General features: G+C 44.9%; 1 protein-coding gene across 1 annotated transcript in view; it reads left to right on the top strand.

Moving 5' to 3' along the window:
• Positions 1-22,316, top strand: part of Ube2q2 (ubiquitin-conjugating enzyme E2Q family member 2) — a 50,451-nt gene that overhangs the window by 1,409 nt on the left and 26,726 nt on the right. The window contains exons 2-4 of the mRNA XM_013011945.1: positions 9,828-9,987; positions 16,046-16,150; positions 22,051-22,107. Of these exons, the coding sequence (XP_012867399.1) occupies positions 9,828-9,987; positions 16,046-16,150; positions 22,051-22,107 (322 nt within the window). The remainder of the gene's footprint in view (positions 1-9,827; positions 9,988-16,045; positions 16,151-22,050; positions 22,108-22,316) is intronic.

The raw sequence follows: 22,316 nt of genomic DNA, 5'->3' as shown, positions 1-22,316 counted from the left end.
CGCGGACCCCGGACCCCCGACCCCCTCCCGGAAAGGCGGCGCGAGGCCGCAGAGCCGGCCGAGCACCCTCCGCGTGGACCGCAGGGAGCCAGCCCCGGCGGTGTGCACCCGTGGGGCGGTGGGGGTGTCGGCCTGGAAGTCCTCAGCAGGAGGCTCTGGGAGTGAGATGAGCACGGGCACCCCAGCTCCCGCCTCGCGGCCCAGACTTCCAGACTTCTTGCGGGAGACCTGGGCGCGGGGTGCAGGTGGGGGCCAGTTTCATGCAGCAAAGCCAGACTACCAGGAGGACTATAAGAAAGCTGAAGAGAGCGACTGATTTTTGACTTAGTAGCCGTGTACAGTTTTGGAGAGCTGGAGGAAGGACAGGACACTTGGGGACACGGAAGCTCCATAACGCGCACGGTTATTTGTGGGTGGCCGGCACTGCTCAGACTGGAGAAGCTCAGGTTTAGGCTGAAGATTTTTCCAAATATGGGAAACCGGAAGTGGTGAGATCAACGTTATCAGCACCATCTAGCCTCAACGGCTTGCAGGACGATTTTTTCTGGTAGAAAATTGGGATGTTAGCTGGGAAAGGTGGCTCTGGTTTAAAGGAGAGGGGTCTGAGCTGGTAGGCAAAAAGGGGCCAGAAAGCCACTCAGGTGCACCGGGAAAATGTGTCTACCATCCCGGACTGGAAGCGGTCAAGTGTGGCATGTCACACGTTAGGGTTGTCTGTGTGCTTTCCAGTGGGTGCCGGATGGGGTGGGGTTGTTGCTGTGTTGACTTTTTTTTGGTGGGGGGAAGGACTGGATTTGAATTCAGGCCTGGAGACTGTCCTGTAGTGGATAGACTAGGTGTTTTTGCTCAAGATTAGGTGTTCTACCACTTGAGCCACAGCTCCACCACTACTACTACTGTTCTTCCTCCTCCTCCTCTTTTTCTTCTGCCTAATTAGAGAGAAGAGTCTCTTGTACTTTCCTAGGTGGAGTGGCTTTGAATTGTGATCCTCAGATCTCGGCCTCCTCTGAGTAGCTATGATTACAGGTGTGAGCCACCAGCATCCAGCTTGTGCTGCTGGCATTTCTAATGCCAGGAGTGCAGTCCTGTCAGCGAATCTTTTCACCTGCATGGCCTGCAGTGCTCACTTGAGAACCATGTTGTTGACAGGACCTGCCTCAAAGAATGATTCCTGGATTAGGAAGGGCAATGATGATGCTGACTTAGATTTGATAGGGAATAATGTATGGAAACTGCCTGAAGAAGCTATTAAAATTGAGCTACTAGTGAATTGTGACAGACATTGTAAGAAGATAATCGTGCTCAGTATGAGGGTGTGCTAACTTTGTTATGGAAAAACATCATCAAGCATGTAATAGTTGAACAAGGGAGAGAAACACTGTGTTCCCAATCTTGTTTGACCCCTGCCCCATCTTGCATTATTCTGAATCAGATCCCACACATATCATTCTTGCTGAGCAGAGGACTGTTTTGATGAAATCTTACACAGCTTATTTATGTTGCTTAAAAGGAAAAGAGCAAGGGAAAAAAAATGGGGTTGGATTTCACATACCAGGATCTCCTATGGTATGTGTGTTTTCTTCCCCTTTTCTGTTTTCCGCTGGGTTTTTCTGGGGAAAAAATACTTGTAGCTTATTAAAAGAATGGGTTTCATATCTTCTGTAACTTCTCTTTATGCTTGCTAAACCTTGCCCCTCCGTACTTGCTAAGCAGCATCCTCATTCTTGTAACATTTGGAAGGATGGCATCTGGTCATCCTCAAAAGTCCTGTGCCTACATGGCTCAGCTTTCCAAACCAGCTGATTATCCTATCTGGAGTGCCCTCACCCCTCCCTCCCTGTCACCCCAATCTGTCTTTGTGTGGTTGGCTGCCCTGCAAGGTTCCCCTACCTTCCTCAGTTCTTAACCATTTATTTCTGCTTTGGTTATGTTTTCTTATGCTGTGTTAAAACAGAATTAATCTCTCTCCCTCTCTCTCCCTCCTTTCCCCTCCCCCTCCCTCTCTCCCTCCCTCTCTCTCCCTCTCCCTCTCCTTACCAACCACCCTCCCTCCTTCTCCTCCCCCCCTCCCCCACTAGTGAGTTTGCTCACCAGGCCTGGGGCTTGAAATCAGGCCCTGGGAGCTGTACCTGAACCTCTTTGTGCTCAAGGCTAGTACTCTACCACTTGAACCACAGCTCCACTTCTGGCTTTTGTTGGTTAATTGGAGATGAATCTCTTGGACTTTCCTGCAAGGACCAGCTTCAAACCAAGGTCCTCCGATCTCAGCCTCCTGAGTAGTAGCTAGCATTACAGGCATGAGCAACTGTTGCCTGGACAGAATTTCTCTAAGTGTGGTGGTGTTTTTTGGTTTTTTTTTTGGATGGTGGCAGGAAAAATATTTTCCTAATTATGTTCTATGCTTTTTATCTGTGACTTCATAAATATTGTTTTGGCTGTATGTCCGGGATGGGGATGGGGGATGGCTAAGATCTCCAGCATATTTGATAATAGGTTTCTTGTCCTTGTTCGTCAGCTGCCCATGGCCTGTCTGTCCATCCTGATCATTGCCTATGGCTCTCAAATGATGTTATAAAATGGAAGGGGCCCTCAACAGAAACAGGGCTCCCCACCTCTGCCGAAGCAGTCACCATTCTAGCTGTAGATCTGAATGGCAGGCTGAACTGCCTTGAAGATAAGCTGCCAGAAAATGGGCCAGAAGTGCAGAAAGTGCTGGCACAGAGCCAACCGCGCACGGTCACTAGGGTTTGATAGCAAGTCTGGGATTTGACTGCATAGGGAAGGCTCAGAAGTGAAGAACAGAACATAGATGTTTCCCAGCCCATGGAATTAAGCTGCTTTCGTCATGCTTTCTAACTTTGTCTTGAACTAGAATATGAAGTGTTCTTTTTTGACCTCAAGGAGCCTTTCTTTGGTGTTTCGTGATACAACTTAAGTATTGTTTTTCCATTTTTGGTAAACATACCTAATTGCCAGTCAGTGTTAACAGTTGTATGATCACAAGCATACACACACATGCGTGCGTGCGCGCGCGTATACACACACACAGCCTGATTCAATGAAATGTGCAGCTTATTTTTTACAGCTTTTTTCTTTAGTCCTTTGGAAATGCTTACCACAACCTGGCAACCCCCCTTACTCCTTTTATGGACTTAGTTGTAGCTGAGAACACTTGGTGAGGAATTGGAATAAAGAAATCTCTCTCAGAAAGTAAATTAGTTGGCAAATAAAAACTTGATTCTTTATTCTTTATATAATATAAATCAGTTTGTGCAGGAGTGACTTTTGGTGGAACAGTTTTGTTTAGCTGATTCACTTCATTATATCCAAGAAAGTCTCTCCTGTAATAGGAAGATCCTAAGTCAGAATCTGAGCTGGGCGCTGGTGGCTCATGCCTGTAATCACAGCTACTGAAAAGGCTGAGATCTGAAGGTTTTAGTTTGAAGCCAGCCCTGGCAGGAAAGTCCATAAAATCTCGGAGGAAGAGATTTAGTCTTCACTTAGTATCTCTATAAAATAGCAGGAATGGAATAGAAATAACGTAGACAATACCACGTGCCCTGTATGAGGGTGTATGTAGGAAAGCTCTTTGGCAGTAATGCTGTATTCTGCAAATAGTAGAAATAAGATACCAAGTGTTTCCAAAATAAAATGTGCCACACGTGGTTTCATCGTGGTGACACAACATTTTATTTTGGAAATACTTCATAACATATTCTCATGGGCAATCAGGCCATGCTGTTGACATCTTCAGTTTTGTTTTTCTGGTCTTATGCACTGATGGTGAGCTGATGGCCACTGAAGAGCCTTGTTTGCTCATCCCTCCAAGTGGACTTGGGGAAGCCACGGGGGAGACAGTGCTGACCTTGGGCTCCTGACTTACTTTCTGGCCAGAAGCAACCAGTGTCTTCAGTTATTTGACAAGTGTAGAGCCAGAGTGAAACTCCTCCTGGGTTTGCCCTGCCCTAACTGTACTTGTATGCCCTTTGAAAGAAGAGACTTAGCTTTCCCTTGTGTGCATGGTGGTGGTTGGGTTGTTTTTGTTTTTTTGTTTTTGGTGCTAGTCCTGGGGTCTGAACTCAGGGCCTGGGTGCCGTCCCTGAGTTATTTTTTTAAAAAAATTTTTATTGTACAGATGCTGTACAGAGGGGTTACAGTTATATGAGTAAAGCAAGGAGTACATTTCTTGTCTAGCATTGTGCTTTTGTTGTTGTTGTTGTTGTTTTTTGCTCAAGGCTGGCCCTCTCCCACTTTAAACAGCAGGTCTACTTGTGGCTTTTTGGTGGTTCATTGGAGATAAGTCTCATGGACTTTTCTGCCTGGGCCACAGTCCTCAGATCTCAGCCTCCTAAGTAGCTAGGATTGTAAGAATGAGCCGCCAGTGCACAGTTGGATGGTGTCTTTTGTTAAATTTAGATCTGGAAAAGGGTAAAAGCAGATAAATAGCTAGGGCAGCTAGTGGAGGGGTGAGGCTTTGGAGCCAAATAGTCTCTGCTAGGGAAAAGTTTTGCTGAAGGGTAGCTAGTGGGCTGTCTTTTCCGAAGGCCTTTGTGACAGTGGTCTGCTGAATCTTCTAATAGATCATTCTGGAAGACAGTTCCTACTGGATCTTTGGAACAGCCTGGATGCTTGAGTCCTGGCCTCTCTTCACTTGTTCTTGAGTAGCTTCGATTGACTTGAGATGCCTAGAAGTGAGCCCTGGTAGCAGGGAACATCCAGTTCCCCTGGCTTCACCCACCTGGCATCTTATCCCTGGGAATGGATGGGTGGGAGTGTTAGTGCTTTTTTAGGTTTTGTGCAGGTCCTGGGGCTTGAACTCAGGCGCTGGGCACTGTCCCTGAGCTTCTTTGATCAAGGCTAATGCTATACTGCTTGAGCCACAGCTCCACTTCTAGCTTTTTGGTGATTCATGGGAGCTATTTCCTACCCAGGCTGGCTTTACATTGTGATCCTTTGCTCTCAGTCTCCTGAGTAGCTAGGATTACAGGTGTGAGCCACTTGTACCTGGCTTTTGTGCAGGTATTGTGTTAAGAAAGGAAAGTAGCCCAGTGACCCCTAGGGGAGCTGTGTAGGTTGATATAAACAGTGATTGAATATGTGGCACCAGGCAAGAAGTGGGAAGGTCAGTGGTTTCTGATGTTTCTGGGCTCAGGACTCCTTTATGTGCTTAAAATTGTATTTAAGAGGGCTGGGCGTGGTACTTCCCATCTGTAATCCTAGCTCTGGGGTAGAAATGGGAGGATTGAGGTCTCAGGCCAAAACAAATCAACGAAAGTTAGTGAGGCAGTATTTCAACAAACAGGTTGAGAGCATTTACTCCTCTTACAAGGGAGGCAGAAGCAGAAGGCCCTGAGGCTCACCTTGGGCAAAACCCTATCCAGCAAAAGGACTAAGGGCATGGTCCAAGCCCTATGACCACCAAAAAAATGTTGAGAGTGTACGCTTTTGTTCTGTCAGGTAAATAACCATGGCTATTTAAATGAATACTTAAAGACATTAAGAATTCATTACATGAATGTAACAGAACTATAAATGTTTATTTTTTTATTTTCTATTTTTTGCCAGTCCTGGGGCTTGAACTCAGGGCCTGGGCCTTGTGTCTGAGCTGCTGCTTCTGTTTTTTTTTTTTTTTTTGGTCCATTGTGGGGCTTGAGCTCTGGGCCTGGGCGCTGTCCTTGCACTCTTCAGCTCAAGGCGAGCGCTCTACCACTTGAGCCACAGCGCCACTTCCGGTTTTCTAGTGGTTTATTGGAGAGAAGAGTCTCACAGACTTTCCTGTCCAGGCTGGCTTTAAACCACGATCCTCAGATCTCAGCCTCCTGAGTTGCGAGGATTACCGGCGTGAGCCACCGGCACCTGGCATCCATGAGTTTCTTTTGCTCCAGGCTAGAGTTATAACACTTGAAGACAGCGTGGCCTTTTCTGTGTATGTGGTACTGAGGAATTGAACCCAGGGCTTCACTCATGCTAGGCAAGCATGAAGCCCCTTTTGTATGCACAGATGTTCATTATTTCCCGAATTCATTTGGTGTCACTCACTTTCTGCATTCAGTATGTTGTATGATATGCTGTTTTTGTCAAAAAATGTGACCCAAATCTGACTATGCATCTACCTGATTGGAAAAAGAAATAATTTAAGAGCTATTTTATATAATTGTAAATATGTTGCTTTTCTACAAAATGATCTACCTGGAAGTACAGCTCTTTCATTCTTGCATGATATTAAATATCATATATTGGCTATTCGGAAAATATTGGTTCATTATGTTCTTCTAAATGTTGATAAGTTTCACTGTACACATCAAAACATGTCCACCAACATGGACAGTCTCATCAGAATGCCTTTGGGAAGCTTTGGGCTCACACAGACACAAGTGTTCTAAAATTCCTTTCTTTGCTTGAAAAGTTGATTTTTTTTTGGTCCCAGTCCTGAGACTTGAACATGAGGCCTGGGAACTGTGCTCTACCATTTGAGCCACAGCACCATTGCTGGCTGGTTAATTGGAAAAAGGGTCTTAGGGATTTTTTGGCCCAGGCTGACTCTGAATCTCAAACCTCAGATCTCAGCCTCCTGGGTAGCTAGGATTTCAGGCATGAGTCATCCACCAGTGCCTGGCTGAAATGTGAATTTGATTGGCAAAATAACACCATTCTTTGCTTTTCTGAAAGATCAGGGATATCTTTTTGAGAAAATATCTGCCCCAACCCAACTTGGAACAATTGTTACCCTCTTCCCGGATAAAAATGATACTCCAGGAGCTAGGTCAGATGAACCCCCTACCCTGGGTCACACAAGTGGTTGTTTTTTGTTACTTTGTTTTTTGTCCAGTTTTCTGCAGGTGCAGAATGTTTCATCATTGCAGTGTTAAAAAGATACATTTAAGTATCAACATTAACAAGAAATAACTTTTAGTGCTTGAACACAGACTTTCTCTTTTATAGCTTACGTGGGTTATACAGGGATTTCATGATTGCACTTCCACTCATTTGCCAGATATTTCAAACAGCCTCCCTCACCACTCAGTGGGTCTCCCTTTTCCACATCAAGAGCTTGCATTGTTCTGTATTCATAGCTGCAAATCATCTATGTGAACTGTATTGATCCTTGCATCCTCCTTGCTAGCCCAGCCCCTTCCTGCTAGCATCTACCTCCACAGAGTCTACTTCTTACCCATCCCCTGTTGATCCACAACGTTCTTTGAGGTTCTTGTTGCTGTTCTTACATATACGTGCAGTGTATTTCAAGTTATTCACCCTTGCTGGGTGCTGGTAGCTTATACTTGTACCTACTCAGGGGGCTGAGATCTGAGGACCATGGTTCAAGACCAACTCAGGCAAGAAAAGTCTGTGCGACTCTTATCTCCAATTAACTACTAAAAAGGCAGAAATGGTGCTAAAACCATTTTTGCTCATGGCAAAGCTCAGGGACAGTGCCCAGGCCCTGAGTTCAAGTTCCAGGACACACACACACACACACACACACACACACCAGACACACACACACACACACACCCCTCTGTAACAAGTGAACCTTGCCTTAGAGCTTCAACACACCAGTTTCAACCGGCACACACGCACATGCACACGTGCGCTCGCGCGCGCACACACACACACACACACACACACACACACACCCCTCTCTGTAACAAGTGAACCTTGCCTCAGAGCTTCAACACACCAGTTTCAACCGGCAGGCATTGTGCTTTCACAGGTGGTGGTGTGTGGGAGGGCTGGAGCCATTTCAAGGCTGGACAGGCTGAGGCTCCGCCTGAGGTCAGTCTCACAGTGTTGTCAGGTTCATCTCAGGTGTTTGTCTGAGCTGAGGGCCTGTGTTAGCTCTGATTGGCCAGAGGGCTTTGTCGTTTCTTCTCCGCAGTGTGGGTAAGCCCTTACAAGGCCCAGGCCCCTGCCTTCCGTCAGGGGAGCCGCTGAGAGCAGAAGGTGAAGAGCTGCACATCGATGGTGGCAGGCCCGGCCTCTGTCTGGTACTCTTCTAACACTTGATGTTTGAAGGGGAAGACACTTGATGTCTTTTTTTTTTTTTTTTTAAAGCTATTACACTGTAAGGCCAAGTGTAATAGTGTATAGCTGTAATCCCAGCTCTTGGGAGGACTGAGAGTTCAAGGCCACCCTAGCCTACAGATAGCTAGATCCTGACTCTAAACACAAAGCAAAAGCAAAGAAAATAAGTTACATTCTGTGCTTCAGTCAAAGAAGGTAGAGAAAACCATTAGGAATAGTAATTAAATAGCATTATTTTTTCTTTTATAGACAAGGTCTCCCTGTGTTGCCCCAGACTAGCTTGAACTTATGATGCTCCTGCCTCAGCATTTGGGAGGTATTATAGGCGAGTGCCATCCTGCCTGGTTACATGGAATAAACTTTAGACTCATTCCTAGTGGAGGAAAAAACTATCTCAGAGTGGCTTCTGCAGTTACAATATTCAGAAGGCAGGAACAGAGGAACTTACAAGGCTTTAAAGATGTATTCCGTGGCTTTATTATTATTTTTTATAAACATTTTTTATTGTGAAAATACTGTACAGAGGGGTTACAATTATATGGGGAAGATAATGAGTACATTTCTTATCAAGCATTGTAGCCTCCTCCTTTGTTTCCCCTTCCCATCCCTTCGATCCTTCCCCCGTCCCCCCCACCAAAGTTGTAAAGTTCGTTTTTTCGACATAACGACTTGTACATCTCATTGTTGCAATGGGTCCTCCTGTATCCCTGTTTTAACGATTTGTTTTTTCTCTTCCCCTCCACATATACATACAAAGCAACAAAGACATAATCTTATAAATATGTTAGAAACAATCACAGGAAAGATCTCTCTCTCTCTCTCTTTCTTTTTTTTTTTTTGTCAGTCGTGGGGCTTGAGCTCTAGGCCTGGGAACTGTGAGCAATTCAGCTCAAGGCTCATGCTCTACCACTCGTGGCTTTATTTTTAAAGTTCAGAGTAAGATGTTCTAAAAGTTTAGAAATGTAACTTCTATAAATAAATAAATAAATTTGATGCTGGTCCTGACGCTTGAACTTAGGGCCTGAATACTGCCCCTGAGCTTCTTTGCTCAAGTCTAGTGCTGTACCACTTGAGTCCAGCTCCACTTCTAGCTTTTTTTTTTTTTTTTTGCCAGTCATGGGCCCTGAACTCTGGGCCTGGGCGCTGTCCCTCAGCTCTTCAGCTCAAGGCTAGTGCTCTACCACTTGAGCCACAGCGCCACTTCCGGCTTTTTCTGCTTATGTGGTGCTGAGGAATTGAACCCAGGGCCTCATGCATGCGAGGCAAGCACTCTACCACTGACCCACCTTCCCAGCCCCGGCATTTTGTTTTTTGTTGCTTCATTGGAGATAATTCTCACAGACTTTCCTGTCCAGGCTGACCTCAAACCGAGATCCTCTGATCTCAGCCTCCTGACTAGCTAGGATTCTAGGCAAGAGCCTATAATCTTTGCCAGTGCCTGGAAGCAATTTTAGTTTTGAAAGTCCATAAGAAAGAATTTGGTTTCTCCCTACCTAAGTTTTAACTTCTTTTTTTTTTTTTTTGGGTCCGGTCATGGGGCCTGAACTCTGGGCCTGGGCGCTGTCCCTCAGCTCTTCAGCTCAAGGCTAGCGCTCTACCACTTGAGCCATAGCGCCACTTTCGGCTTTTTTCATTTTGCTTATGTGGTGCTGAGGAATTGAACCCAGGGCCTCTGGCATGCAAGGCAAGCACTCTACCACTGAGCCACCTTCCCAGCCCCTCTCCCTACCTGCGTTTTATTGATACATTTTGCTGGGTTCCACACTTAACCTTGTTATTTAGTGATTTAGTTATTTATGGTTTAGTTGCGTGTGCAGATTGGTGTGTCTGTTGGTGTATGTAACATTTCTGTCTCTGTCACAGGAGTCTTACCCATCATCCTCCCCAATATGGTTTGTGGACTCGGATGACCCAAACCTAACATCAGTTTTGGAACATCTAGAAGATAACAAGAACAACAATTCGGTGAGAAAATAAGCCAAACTATTGTTTTTTCCCTTCTTGATATATATAAAAATTAAGTGTAAAGAGGTAGTATAATCTTAGAGGGGCTAAAAAAGTAGGTGGCTTTGTTTGTTTTAAAGTTCTTCAAGTTCTGCCTACAACCTGGTATCTCTCTTTCTCTCTCACGTACACATATGCACGTACACATGCACGTACACACAGACACACATATAACCTTGATGTAGACTAGGAATTAGGGATCTCTTTTTCCCTGCATTCTGACCATGAAACCAAGCAAGCGTCTCTGCAGAGCCTGTTAGCTAGGGTGGGAGGGAGTATGGGTGTGGCATGGTGTGGCGTTAGTTAGGTGGTGAGGCTCTGTCAGTCTGCAGGCGAGGCTAAAGATGTGGAGGTAGAAGGTTTGCTTATCCATGGGGGAGGGAGGATTACATTCTAAGACCCTAAGTCAGCGTTTCCTATATGCATGCACCTATAATACTGTTCAGTTTATAAATTAGGTTTAGTAAGAAATCAGCAACAACTAGTTATAAAATAGAAACTGAAAAAAAAATAGAAACTGAAAGTATGGCCCAAGTGGTAAATAGCATTTATCTAGCAAATGTAAGTCCCTGAGCTCAATCCCCAGAACCATCATTTAAAAAAAAAAGTAATTATAGCAGTATATTGTAACAAAAGTTATTTAAGCCAAGTGCCCGTGGTTTATGCCTGTAATCCCAGCAACTCAGGGGGCTGAGATTTGAGGACTGCGGTTTCAAGCCAGTCCAGCCTGGCTTCTGTGAGGCTCTTAACTCCAACAAACTGCCAAAAGAGCCGGAAGTGGAGTTGTGGCTCATGTGGCAGAGCAAGCAAAAAGATGCTCAGGGACAGTGCCCAGAGTGCAAGCACCAGAACCAACACACATACACACACACAAAGAGAAAGTTATTTAAAACTAGGAGTGAGTTACTTTTGAAGTTTTCCATTTAACATATTTGGGATTTGGGGTAAATAAAACTGTAGAATGTAAAACTAGTGTGAGAGGAAGTGACCATGAAAAGGTATGTTTTTTCCCACTTTATCAAAATGCAAAAAGGCTATTCTGTCTTTTTTTGGTCTTTGCAAATAGAATATCTATCCTTATGTACGTTTGAATAGTTATGGTTATATTCAATATAGTTTAATATCTTCTTAAGTGTTATCATTGTTATTTCCCATGAAGTCATAAAGTCTTTACCAAGAAGAAAATAATCATTTGATTTGAAGGTAGTGTGATTGTGAAAGTCAAGGAACCAGTTGGAAAAAAGAATTTTTTTAAGTGGTTCTGATAGTGACCCTATAGCTCATACTTGCTAGGCAAGTGCTCTGCCACTTAGCCATGCTCAAAGTCTCCACCCAAATCGTTTTTAAAATGACTTGTTAAAATCTATCTTATAAAATACCAGTAGTGTTCCCAAACTTCAGGTAGAATAGAGTATTTTATTGACAATTATAGTAAAAAAAAATACACCCAAAACAGCAAACCAACATCTAGGAATAAGCTTAGATGTATACGGTTTTTAATGAGAAAAGTTGTACACTTTTGCTGAAGTGGAAGGAAAGACTAGGATTCTAGATTCCTGCATGGGACACTCCTGTCCTGAGTGTGCTCGCTTACCTTCCTCTTCTCATAGTCATTCAAATGCAATGCAATGTCACGAAAAATCCCACCAGATTTAGTTGTGGAACTTGACAGAATGATTCTAAAGTTTGTTTAGGCTTTTTGTTTTTCTGTTTTTGGTGGTTCTTTTCCTTGTGCTGGGAATTGAATGCAGTGTCATGAACACTTGGGGCAAACACTTTTCACTGAGCTGACCCAGCTCTTTAAAAAGGAGAACAAACAGAAATGTAAACAGGCACCTGGCACCAGTGGCTTACACCAGCTAACTACTCAGGAAGCTGAGCTCTGAGGATCATGTTTGAATTCAGCCTGGGCAAGAAAGACTCTCATCTCCAATTAGCCATCAAAAAGATGAAGTAGAGGTGTGGCTCATATGGTAGAACACCAGCCTTAAGCAAAAAAGCTCAGGGACAACACGGAGGCCCTGACGTTGGAACCCTAGGACTATAAACACATGGGGACACGCGCCCCTTGCAGCTTTTCCTGTGTATGTGGTACCATGGAATTGAACCTAGGGCTTCATGCATGCTAGGCAAGCACTCTACCACTGAGCCACATTCTCAGCCCACAGATTCTTTTTTTTTTAAGTAAAAAAAAAATAGTTGTATAAAGAAGTTTCAATTCAGCATGTCAGTGTATGAACACTATATAAACACATCTGTTCTTACAATCAAGATCACTTATGAGATTCTTTTTAAGGCTGGTATGGAGAGGAGGGGGTGCATGAAAGGAAGAGATAAAAGTCCAGCACTCAGAGACGATGGTTGCATCTCAGCAGGGTTACTGGGAGCGTGGGTGCCCTCCTCCTGGCGGTACTGCCCCCTCTTAGGAAGGTGTCTCTGATGACACAGTGATGCTGTTTGTAATTGCAAAAGGATGGGTCACCTTCCAGTGCCTAGAATGCTCCATCAAAAATTCTCATAAAATGCCGGGCGCTGGTGGCTCATGCCTGTAATCCTAGCTACTCAGGAGGCTGAGAGCTGAGGATTACGGTTCAAAGCCAGCCCAGGCAGGAAAGTCAGTGAGACTCTTATCCCCAATAAACCACTCAGAAAACCGGAAGTGGCGCAGTGGCTCAAGTAGTAGAGTGCCAGCCTTGAGCTGAAGAGCTGAGGGACAGCGCCCAGGCCCAGAGTTCATGCCCTATGACCGACAAAAAAAAAATTCTCATAAAGTCGGGTGCTGGTGACTCATGCCTGTAATCCTAGCTACTCATGAAACTGAGATCTGAGGATTGTGGTTCGAAGCCAGCTCTGGTAGGAAATCCATGAGACTCCAATGAACCACCAGGAAACTGGAAGTGGCGCTGTGGTTCAAGTGTTAGAGCACTGGCTTTGAGCTGAAGAGCTGAGAGACAGCGCCCAGGCCCAGAGTTCACACGACTGGCAATGAATCAATCAATAAATAAAATTCTCATAAAGGCTGGGCACTGGTGACTCATGCCTGTAATCTTTGCTACTCAGGAGGCTGAGATCTTAGGATTGGGGTTCAAAGCCAGCTCAGGCAGAAAATCCCCCATGAGACTCTTTATCTCCAATTACCAGAAAACCAGAAGTGGTGAAGTGTCTCAAGTGGTAGAGCGCTAGCCTTGAGCACAAAGAGGTGGGGACAGCACCCAGGCCCTGAATTCAAGCCCCACAACACACTCTTTCTGTCTCTGTCTCTCTGTCTGTCTCTGTCTGTCCCTCTCTTTTCCCCCCCACTTCTCATAGTTTAAGTAGGATATATAATTAGATCTAATGTTATTTTTAAAAAATGAATGCATTTACATGAAGGATAAATGAGCTCACCTTTCACTTTCACGGTTTCTCACAATCCAGCTTCTAGAAAATAAGCTGAATACTGCCTTCCTCATTTACACTACAGTTGATCTTCTACTTGTTCTATCCAGCGGTTCCTTTCTAGACCTCAAATGGGCTCTTCTGAAGCATTTTGATAGTTGACTGTCCTTGGTGGAACATTTATTATATAGTCCACTAATAAAGAGGTGGTTAAATCAAAATAAGGGTTTTATAGTTATATCCATTATGGTTAAAAATAATACAGTCAATTTGCGTAGGAGTACATGCAAAGGTCCAAGGCACGCTAAGCGAAAAATGAGGCATAGACAATTGTGGGCCATCCGGTCCCTTTAGTGCACAGTGTAGTTAAAAAAGAAAATCTGTGTCTCTGCTGGCTTATCTGTACTTTTCTTTCTTTCCTCATTGAATATAGGAAGCCATGAATACAGCACAAAAAATATTTTAAAATAACAGTTGGCTTCCACGTGAGGTTGTTAATGGGGTGAATAGACGAGGGCAGGAAGCAGCCTCATGGATCTGGTTGTCCGTGGGCTCCGCTGGCCAGGCTCCCGCTTCTGTCTCTCACTGCTTGCCCTGGTCACCTTTGACTTCCCTCCTTTGTCAGCGTCTCTCTTCCCTTCTCATCCCGTGCTTCTCCGACTGGTTTCTACTTCCATGACTTAAGCCTAAGTCAGAATCTATCGCTACAACTCAGCCCTGTTTCAGACCCATTCATTGACATATTTATCCTGAATGGTCAGAAATCTCGCTGAAGTGTGTCATGGGTGTTTAACTAGTGACATCTCAGCTGACACCCAGCATGTTTCCCTTATTTGTTTTTGTGATTGTGACAGATGAAATAATGAGGCTGCTCACCTGTGCCTGACCCCAACTTCTTTTTTATAGCTCTGTCCCTGAATCCCAGAACTAATAAGTTTTGAAGACCTTTCTGTCTGCCTTGTGAATAGTTCTTAAGTCCTTTCCTATGGTCTTGGTTCTCTTTCCCATCCCTCAAACACGTCATTTTTTTTTGGGGGGGGAAGGGTAAAGCTGAAGATTCTAGAAGATGTACTCCATTTGGTGTCACCATATTGCTTCCTGCTGTAGGCCTTCTGCCCCTCCTTTGCAGGGATCTCTGGGTCCAGAGCTATGTCCCGCATCACCCAGGCTCAGCTGCATTATGTACTTAGCCCAGAACAGAGCTGACTGAGTGCGTAGCCATTCTAGCTGGGGCTTCTGTGTGATCCTAACTTCCTGCTCTGCCTTCCTCGCTTCTGCTTGCTTCTTTGTCTGCCTTGGAAAGGTCTGTTCTCTGCGTGTTTTAACCTGTTCTAATCCTGCCTCTGCCTTCTTAGTCCCTCATCAACCTGCTTCTTCCTCTTCATCTCTTTGTGGTCAGAGACACCCAGGAGAATGGCTCCTAACTAAGGGAAGTAAGCTCTAGTTTGAGGCTTGAAATATTGACCATTCTTCTTAAACTGCCCTTGTTAAATTCACAGATTGAAAAGAGTTTTAAACAGTGAAGGACATATTTTGCACACAGTTTACCTTGCTTACTTGTTTAAAGTAAATGTACTTACCAAATAATCTGGATAAAAACAGAAATACATTAAAGAAGGGGACTATTCATAATAGTTTTCCTGGTAGGTGTTTTGGACAGGTTCTTTGTCTGTGCCATTCACTCTGGGTGGGTTGTAGCTTTTTGGTTCTGTAGACAGGGGGCCCCAGGCTCACACTGCCCGGTCACACTTGCCCCTGTGCTTTTGAATGGCACTGTGATTTTATAATCTATATACAGCAGTACTGCTGTTAGGTTCTCTTGTCCAACGTGAGTTTCTAAGAAAAGAGGTTGGCACACAGAAGCTGGACGATGGCTGGGACACCCTTGCTCAGCCCTTTTCTCGCTGTCATTCTACCAGGTGTCAGTTGCAGGGTTTAGAGTCTAGCCAGTCTAACTTGGTTTTGCTTTTTTGTTATTTTTTGGTACCAGTCCTGGGCTTGGACTCAGGGCCTGGGCACTGTCCCTGAGCTCTTTTGCTCAAGGGTAATGATCTACCACTTCTAACTTTTTGGAACTTTATTGGAGATGAGTCTTACAGACTTAACCTGCCCATGCTGGCTTTGAACCACGATCCGCAGATCTCAGCCTCCTGAGTAGAACTACCCACTCAGATATGAGCGCCAGAACGTGGCTCTTTTATTTATTTATTTTTTCGTCAGTCGTGGGGCTTGAACTCTGGGCCTGGGCACTGTCCCTCAGCTCTTCAGCTCAAGGCTAGCACTCTACCACTTGAGCTACAGCGCCACTTCCGGTTTTCTGGTGGTTTATTGGAGATAGGAGTCTCATGGTCTCTCCTGCCCGGGCTGGCTTTGAACCGCGATCCTCAGATCTCAGCCTCCTGAGTAGCTAGGATTACAGGCGTGAGCCACCAGCGCCCGGCCTCTTTTATTTTTTTAATAGTATTTTCTTATTTTAGCAGCCCTTGAAAATACCTTAAAGCCTTACTGTCCCTGTAGGCCTCATTGAGCAGGAAAGGGGTTGTCAGGTTCTTGTGGATTGATACAGTAGTTGTAGCATTATTCAATGTCTTGTAAGGGCTCCTTTTAACATAATGCTTATTTACTGAAATGTGTTTTGTAGCTTCGTCAGCAATTGAAGTGGTTGATATGTGAACTCTGCAGATTATATAACCTCCCTAAACACCTGGATGTTGAGATGCTAGATCAGCCACTCCCCACGGGTCAGGTAAAGTAATGCTTCTCCAGTGTTCACGAGCTGAAATGAACTGTCTCAACCGATGCTGTGATTTTTCTTTTAATCCTCACACAACTTCATTTAGAAAAGTGAGGCTTTTGTGTTCCTGGGCCTTGCTTGGTTTTATTGTAGATTACTAGAAATAACCTTCCCATTCTTAGGAGCCGCTGCTGTTTCTGTGAGCGCTCCAAGCACTGCTCCCCAACCCAGTGTATTGGTTTGAACTGTGTTCCTGATTTCCATAAATGCTCCCCATGCTCAGCCTGTGTCTAGTCCATCTGCCCCAAGTCTGGTACCCCCAAGTGTCAGGACTGTCCTCTGGTCCCTCCCCCTGGCCCAAGCTGTTGCTCTGCCTATCCAGGCATCCGTCCCTGACTTTCACTCCAGTCCCTGAGGACTCAGCTCTTACACCATGTACACCTACGCCCGTCCTGAAGCACTGGCTCCTCACCAGGCCTCCCTTGCCATCCTTCCCTTCTGGTATGGCTTTTTATTTTGCAGTGTCTTCCTGAGTGATTCTTAGTTGGGGGAAATTAAAGAATTATGTTTTTTCTCTTTCTGTGGTCCCTCTTCTGGACCCCCCTGGCTCTTTTGAATGGATCTTGGTAGGTGGGCCTCTAGGGGGGGATGTGCAGCTATCACCCCAAGGGTTTTCTTGTCTGATCTCCTAGAGTGGAATCCATCATTTCCTGGATTCTTGGCTGAGAGCTCATTTCACAGTTTGTCTTGAGCATATTCTGAAGTAAAAGCTTGAGGAAGTATGGAGAACTAGTGTACTTTTGGGGTTCCAGCTTCTGAAAAAAATCACAGTCTGGACAACAATGGGTGTGCATCTTGGTTCTGCTGATTGTTTGCTTCCGCTGTTGGGTGACACCTAGCTACTGTGTGCCTCATTACCCAATTCCTCAGTGATGACCTAACTAATGCGTGTCTATCTACCTACCTTGCTGGTTTGCTGTTGTTGTTGGTGGTGGTGGCTGGTTCTGGGCTTGAACTCAGGGCCTGGTCACTGTCCCCGAGTTCTTTTGCTCAAGGCTCGTACTCTACCCCTTGAGCCACAGCTCTACTTCTGGCTTTTTGTGGTTAATTGGCGACAAGAATCTCCACAACCTTGCCTGAGCTGGCTTCAAACCATTATCCTCAGCTCTCTGGAGTAGTTAGGATTACTGGCACCCAGCCTTTGTTTGTTTGTTTGTTTGCTTTTGCTAATGTTAGTTAAACAAAAGGTGATTTCACTGTTTCAATTTTATGCAATGTGTTGATATTAATCTCACCCCTTTGTCAGTCTCCTTTCTCCTTCCCTTATCCCAAAACAGTATAAGCAGATTTCTTCAGTTTTCATAGTTGGAAATAATCTATTGCAGTGGTATTCATCCTCTTTCTAAATGTATTTCAAAATTATTCATACTTTTTCTCTTTCCTCTCTTGTTTCTTCTTAAGTAGTCCCTTAGATTAATATTCTTTATTTATCCATGAATATTATATATATACACATATATATATTATGCAAATGGGAATATTTGTATGTACATTGTATGTACACTTGTGGGAATATGTATGTCTCATATGAGTGAAAACATACAGAACTTTGTTTTTTGAGCTTGGCTGGTCTCATTCAGCATGATGTCCTCCAATTGTGTCCATTTTCCTCCAGATTACATGATTTAATTTGTCTTTCTTGGCTGTGTACTTTTCCATAGTGTGTGTGTCTGTTGGATACCTGGGTATTCCATTGGCTCTCTTGAGTTACAGGACTGTGGCTCTGGTCTTATGTGGATAATAGAACATAGTTTCTTTTTTTTTTTTTTTTTTGGTTGCGTACCCCTTTCTTTTTTTTTTTTTGGTTCCGGTCATGGGGCCTGAATTCTGGGCCTGGGCGCTGTCCCTCAGCTCTTCAGCTCAAGGCTAGATTCTACCACTTGAGCCACAGCGCCACTTCCGGCTTTTTTTTTTTCTTTTTGCTTATGTGGTGCTGAGGAATCGAACCCAGGGCCTTGAGCATGCAAGGCAAGCGCTCTACCACTGAGCCACCTTCCCAGCCCAGAACATAGTTTCTGAGTCACATAACAAAATGTCCTTATAAATCATCCTTGCATTCCCATAATGAACATCATTAGAATGGGTATAATGCTTTATTGTTGGATTTCTTTTTACTGCTCTGAAGATTGTAATTTATTATTATTTTTTTTCGTGGCTAATTGAAGATAAAGTCTCGTAGACATGCCTACTAGGGCTGGGCTGGCTTTAAACAGCGATCCTCAGGTCTCAGCCTCCTAAGTAGCTAGGATTACAGGCGTGGGCCACTGGAGCCTGCCTTACTTCTCTTACTCTTCCTGTGTCCTGTTAATGAATATTGAATCTCTAGATTCCTGTTTTACATGTCCCTTAGCTATTCTTTTGTTTTTAATTCTCTGGTCATCTTTCAGCCATATTGAAGGTCTTGTTTCAATTTTGTCTTCTTAAACACACCTAGTTCCATGAAGTCCACTGCCCTCTGGTTAGCTCTCTACATTTGTTTCTCCCTTTCCTCTCTTTAAAATCTCTCTCTCTCTCTCTTTTTTTTTTTTGGTCAGTTGTGGGTCTTGAACTCTGGGCCTGGGCGCTGTCCCTCAGCTCTTCAGATCAAGCCGAGCGCTCTACCACTTGAGCCACAGCGCTACTTCGGTTTTCTGCTGGTTTATTGGAGATAAAGAGTTTCATAGACTTTCTTCCCCGGGGTGGCTTTGAACTGTGATCCTCAGATCTCACCTCCTGAGTAGCTAGGATGACAGTGAGCCACTAACAATGGCTCTCTTTAAAATCTTTACATTTTTTCTTCAGAAATTTCTTGCCCTTCACATAAGGATTCCTTCCTTCCTTCCTTCCTTCCTTCCTTCCTTCCTTCCTTCCTTCCTTCCTTCCTTCCTCTCTGTCTCTTGTCTCTGTCTCTTTCTCTCGTGGGGAGGGGATGTAGTAGCTTCACAAAGCTATTGTTGAATGGACCAGGGAGATTTTCCAGTCGTTTGGTTTTCTTCCCTGCTCGTGTTTCCAGGCCCTCGTTGGCCTTGCCAGCGTGGCAGTTTTCTAGAGCTGGTTGCAGCCGCTGCCGCGCATGGGCAATGCTGGTCTGTGTCTCCCTTCCGCCTGCGCGCATGCGTGGTGCTGGGTGCTGGGCCGCGTGTCTCCCTTCCGCGAGGCGGATTCCACCCCCTCGTAGATCCGTGCTCTGGCTGTGGCTGGCGGGAAATAGCCCAGTCGCCCCAGATGGTTAAGGAGCAATAAGTTACAACAGCAGCATGTCTTTCCTCTGTGCCTCTCTCACTCCAAGAGGTGTCCTGTGGAGGGGAATCCTTACCAGGTGTGGGGGCCAGGTACAGCAGCGGAGACGAATCCTGTGACGGGTTCCAGGGGTCCTCCTCTTTACCTGTGTCAGACCTGGCCTGCTCTTATCTTTTTATTCCCCTTAGATCCAAGCTTGTTCTCATTGGCTAGCACTCTACCCAGTGAGCCACACTTCCAAGCCCCTGGCGTGGCCCTCTGGCTGCATCCCGGACCCACCTGCCTGAGCCTTCCTGCCTCTCAGCCCTTTTGGATCCCAGTCATTTCTGTGGGTCTTGGAAGGAAGGCTGCATTACAGCTGAGTGGGATTCGTCTTAGGATTTCACTCCCCTCACTCTCATCTTTGTGTTAACTTACTTACCCTTTAGGTGGCGGGGCTTTATTATTCCTTTGTAAAAATGAAGGGCCAGGACAGGCACTGGTGGCTCACGCCTGTAATCCTAGCTACTCAGAAGGCTGAGAACTGAGGATCGTGGTTCAAAGCCAGACCAGACAGGAAAGTCCATGAGACTCTTATTTCCAATGAACCACCAGAAGTGGTAGAGCACTCGCCTTGAGCTGAAGAGCTCAGGGAAAGCACCCAGGCCCAGAGTTCAAGCCCCAAAACCAACAACAAAAAAGATGGGTTTGCTGGCCCCTGACTTGGTGGTCTACACACCTGAATTACTTTGAAATGGTGCTTGAAATTCTCGGGGGTCAGTTCTGAAATGCTCACAGTTCAAAACTGTGCACCTCACTTGTGCTAGGCACCTTTAGGGCAGGTATGTTGTTCAGATACCAAACCCCCTGGGGAACAAGAGGTCCCCCCATCTTCCTTCCCGTGCTCACTACAGTCTGGTGCAAACCTTCTGGCTCTTTGCATTGGTGTGTGCATCCGGCTCACCAACCCTAAGTCATGTTTTTCTTAAGAATCACAGTGTTGGGCTGGGAAGGTGGCTCAGTGGTAAGCGTGCTTGCCTTGCATGCATGAGGCCCTGGGTTCGATTCCTCCGCACCACATAAGCAAAAAGAAAAAAGCCAGAAGTGGCGCTGTGGCTCAAGTGGTAGAGCGCTAGCCTTGAGCTGAAGAGCTGAGGGACAGCGCCCAGGCCCAGAGTTCAGGCCCCACGACTGGACCCCCCCACCCAAAAAAAAATCACAGTGTTACAGATGCGTGCACACTGCTGAGATCCTGGTTGGCTTAATTTTGTGTCTAGATCTTTGAAATATTCAGGATCCCAACTTAAGCCATGCTGATGGTTAGAGACATGTTTCTGTGCCTTGTCCTAAGGAATCTTGTATTTTGGAATTTTGCCAAGCTTGAACATGCAAGCCTTTCCTAAAAGTCCATTGAAGTTATTTGTCAATCAACATTGAGTTGTGGTCTATAGAGACATATCCTGTAGTAAATAACGTACTTTCAAAAAGAAAATTTACTCTTGAATGTGATTGTTATTTTCAACTTTTTTAGGGGTAGGGAGGGGTACTGAGCCTTAAACTCTGGGCCTGGGCACTGTCCCTTACTTCTTCCTCTCAAGGCTGGTGCGTTTGAGCCACAGCTTTCTTCACTTGTGACTTTTTGCTGGTTGATTGGAGATAAGAGTCTCAGGGACTTTTCTGTAGGAGCTGGCTTTGAGCTGTGATCCTCAGATCTCAGCCTCCTGAGGAGCTGGAACGATAGATGTGAGCCACCAGCATCCAGCATGTTCTCATTATACTTAGTTTTACGAAGTTTCTGTTCCTCTATCATGCCTGAGCTTTTAAAATGTAAGTCAGTTGAATTTATATACAACTTAAGGCATTTCAAGTAAAAAAGGTTGCCACTTCAGGAATCAGTTTGGAGTATTCATTATAAACAGAATCATATACATATAGCTATATAAATAAAATTTTCATATTTTAAAATTTTTAAAAAAACTTGTTGCCTTTCTTAATATATGACCAGTTGTCTTTGTTTCTAAGACAACTATTACATTGAATTATTCAGAATGGATTCTAGCCAGGCGCCAGTGTCTCACATCTGTAATCCTACTACTCAGGAGGCTGAGATCTAAGGATCAGGGTTCAAAGCCAGCCTGGGAGGAAAGGCTGTGAGACTCTTATTTCCAGCTAAACACCAAAAAGCCAGAAGTGGAGCTGTGGTTCAAGTGGTAGAGTGCCAGCCTTGAGTGAAAAAAGCTCAGGGACAGTGTCCATGCCCTGAGTTCAAATGCCAAGGACTGGCGTGCGCGCGTGTGCACACACATGCGCGTACATACACACACACACACACACAAACAATAACAATAAAACCAGAATGGATTCTTTTTTTAAGAAGCTGGTAACTATTATCTGGATTTAAAAATAAGTGTTGGAAGTGGCGCTGTGGCTCAAGTGGTAGAGTGCTAGCCTTGAGCTGAAGAGCTGAGGGACAGTGCTCAGGCCCAGAGCTCAAGCCCCATGACAGACCAAAAAAAAAAAAAATCTCTAAAAATAAGTGTTCATCTTTTAATAAGCTGTCTGTCAGTAGAACCCGAGTGAGAGAAGTTTTGTGTGTGTGTGTGTATTCTGTGGTATGTGGCATGTATAGCCCTGGCAAATTTTTTCTGTTTCAGAATGGAGCAACGGAAGAGGTGACCTCAGAAGAGGAGGAGGAGGAAGAGATGGTGGAAGTAGGTATTTATGTATGAATCGCATTTCACAGACATCTTTTTGTTATTCTCTGGTCCCATCCCGTTTCCCCCCCCCCAAAAAAAAACAAAAACAAAAAAACTAGGGCTTGAACTCAAGGCCTGGATGCTGTCCCTGAGCTTCTTTTTACTTAAAGCTAGCACTCACTCTACCACTTGAGCCACAGTGCTATTTGTGTTTTTTTTTTTTT

This window comes from Dipodomys ordii, unplaced genomic scaffold, assembly GCF_000151885.1.
Source record: "Dipodomys ordii isolate 6190 unplaced genomic scaffold, Dord_2.0 Scaffold15, whole genome shotgun sequence".
Lineage (NCBI taxonomy): Eukaryota > Metazoa > Chordata > Mammalia > Rodentia > Heteromyidae > Dipodomys > Dipodomys ordii.
This window is presented reverse-complemented; position numbering and strand designations above follow the sequence as displayed.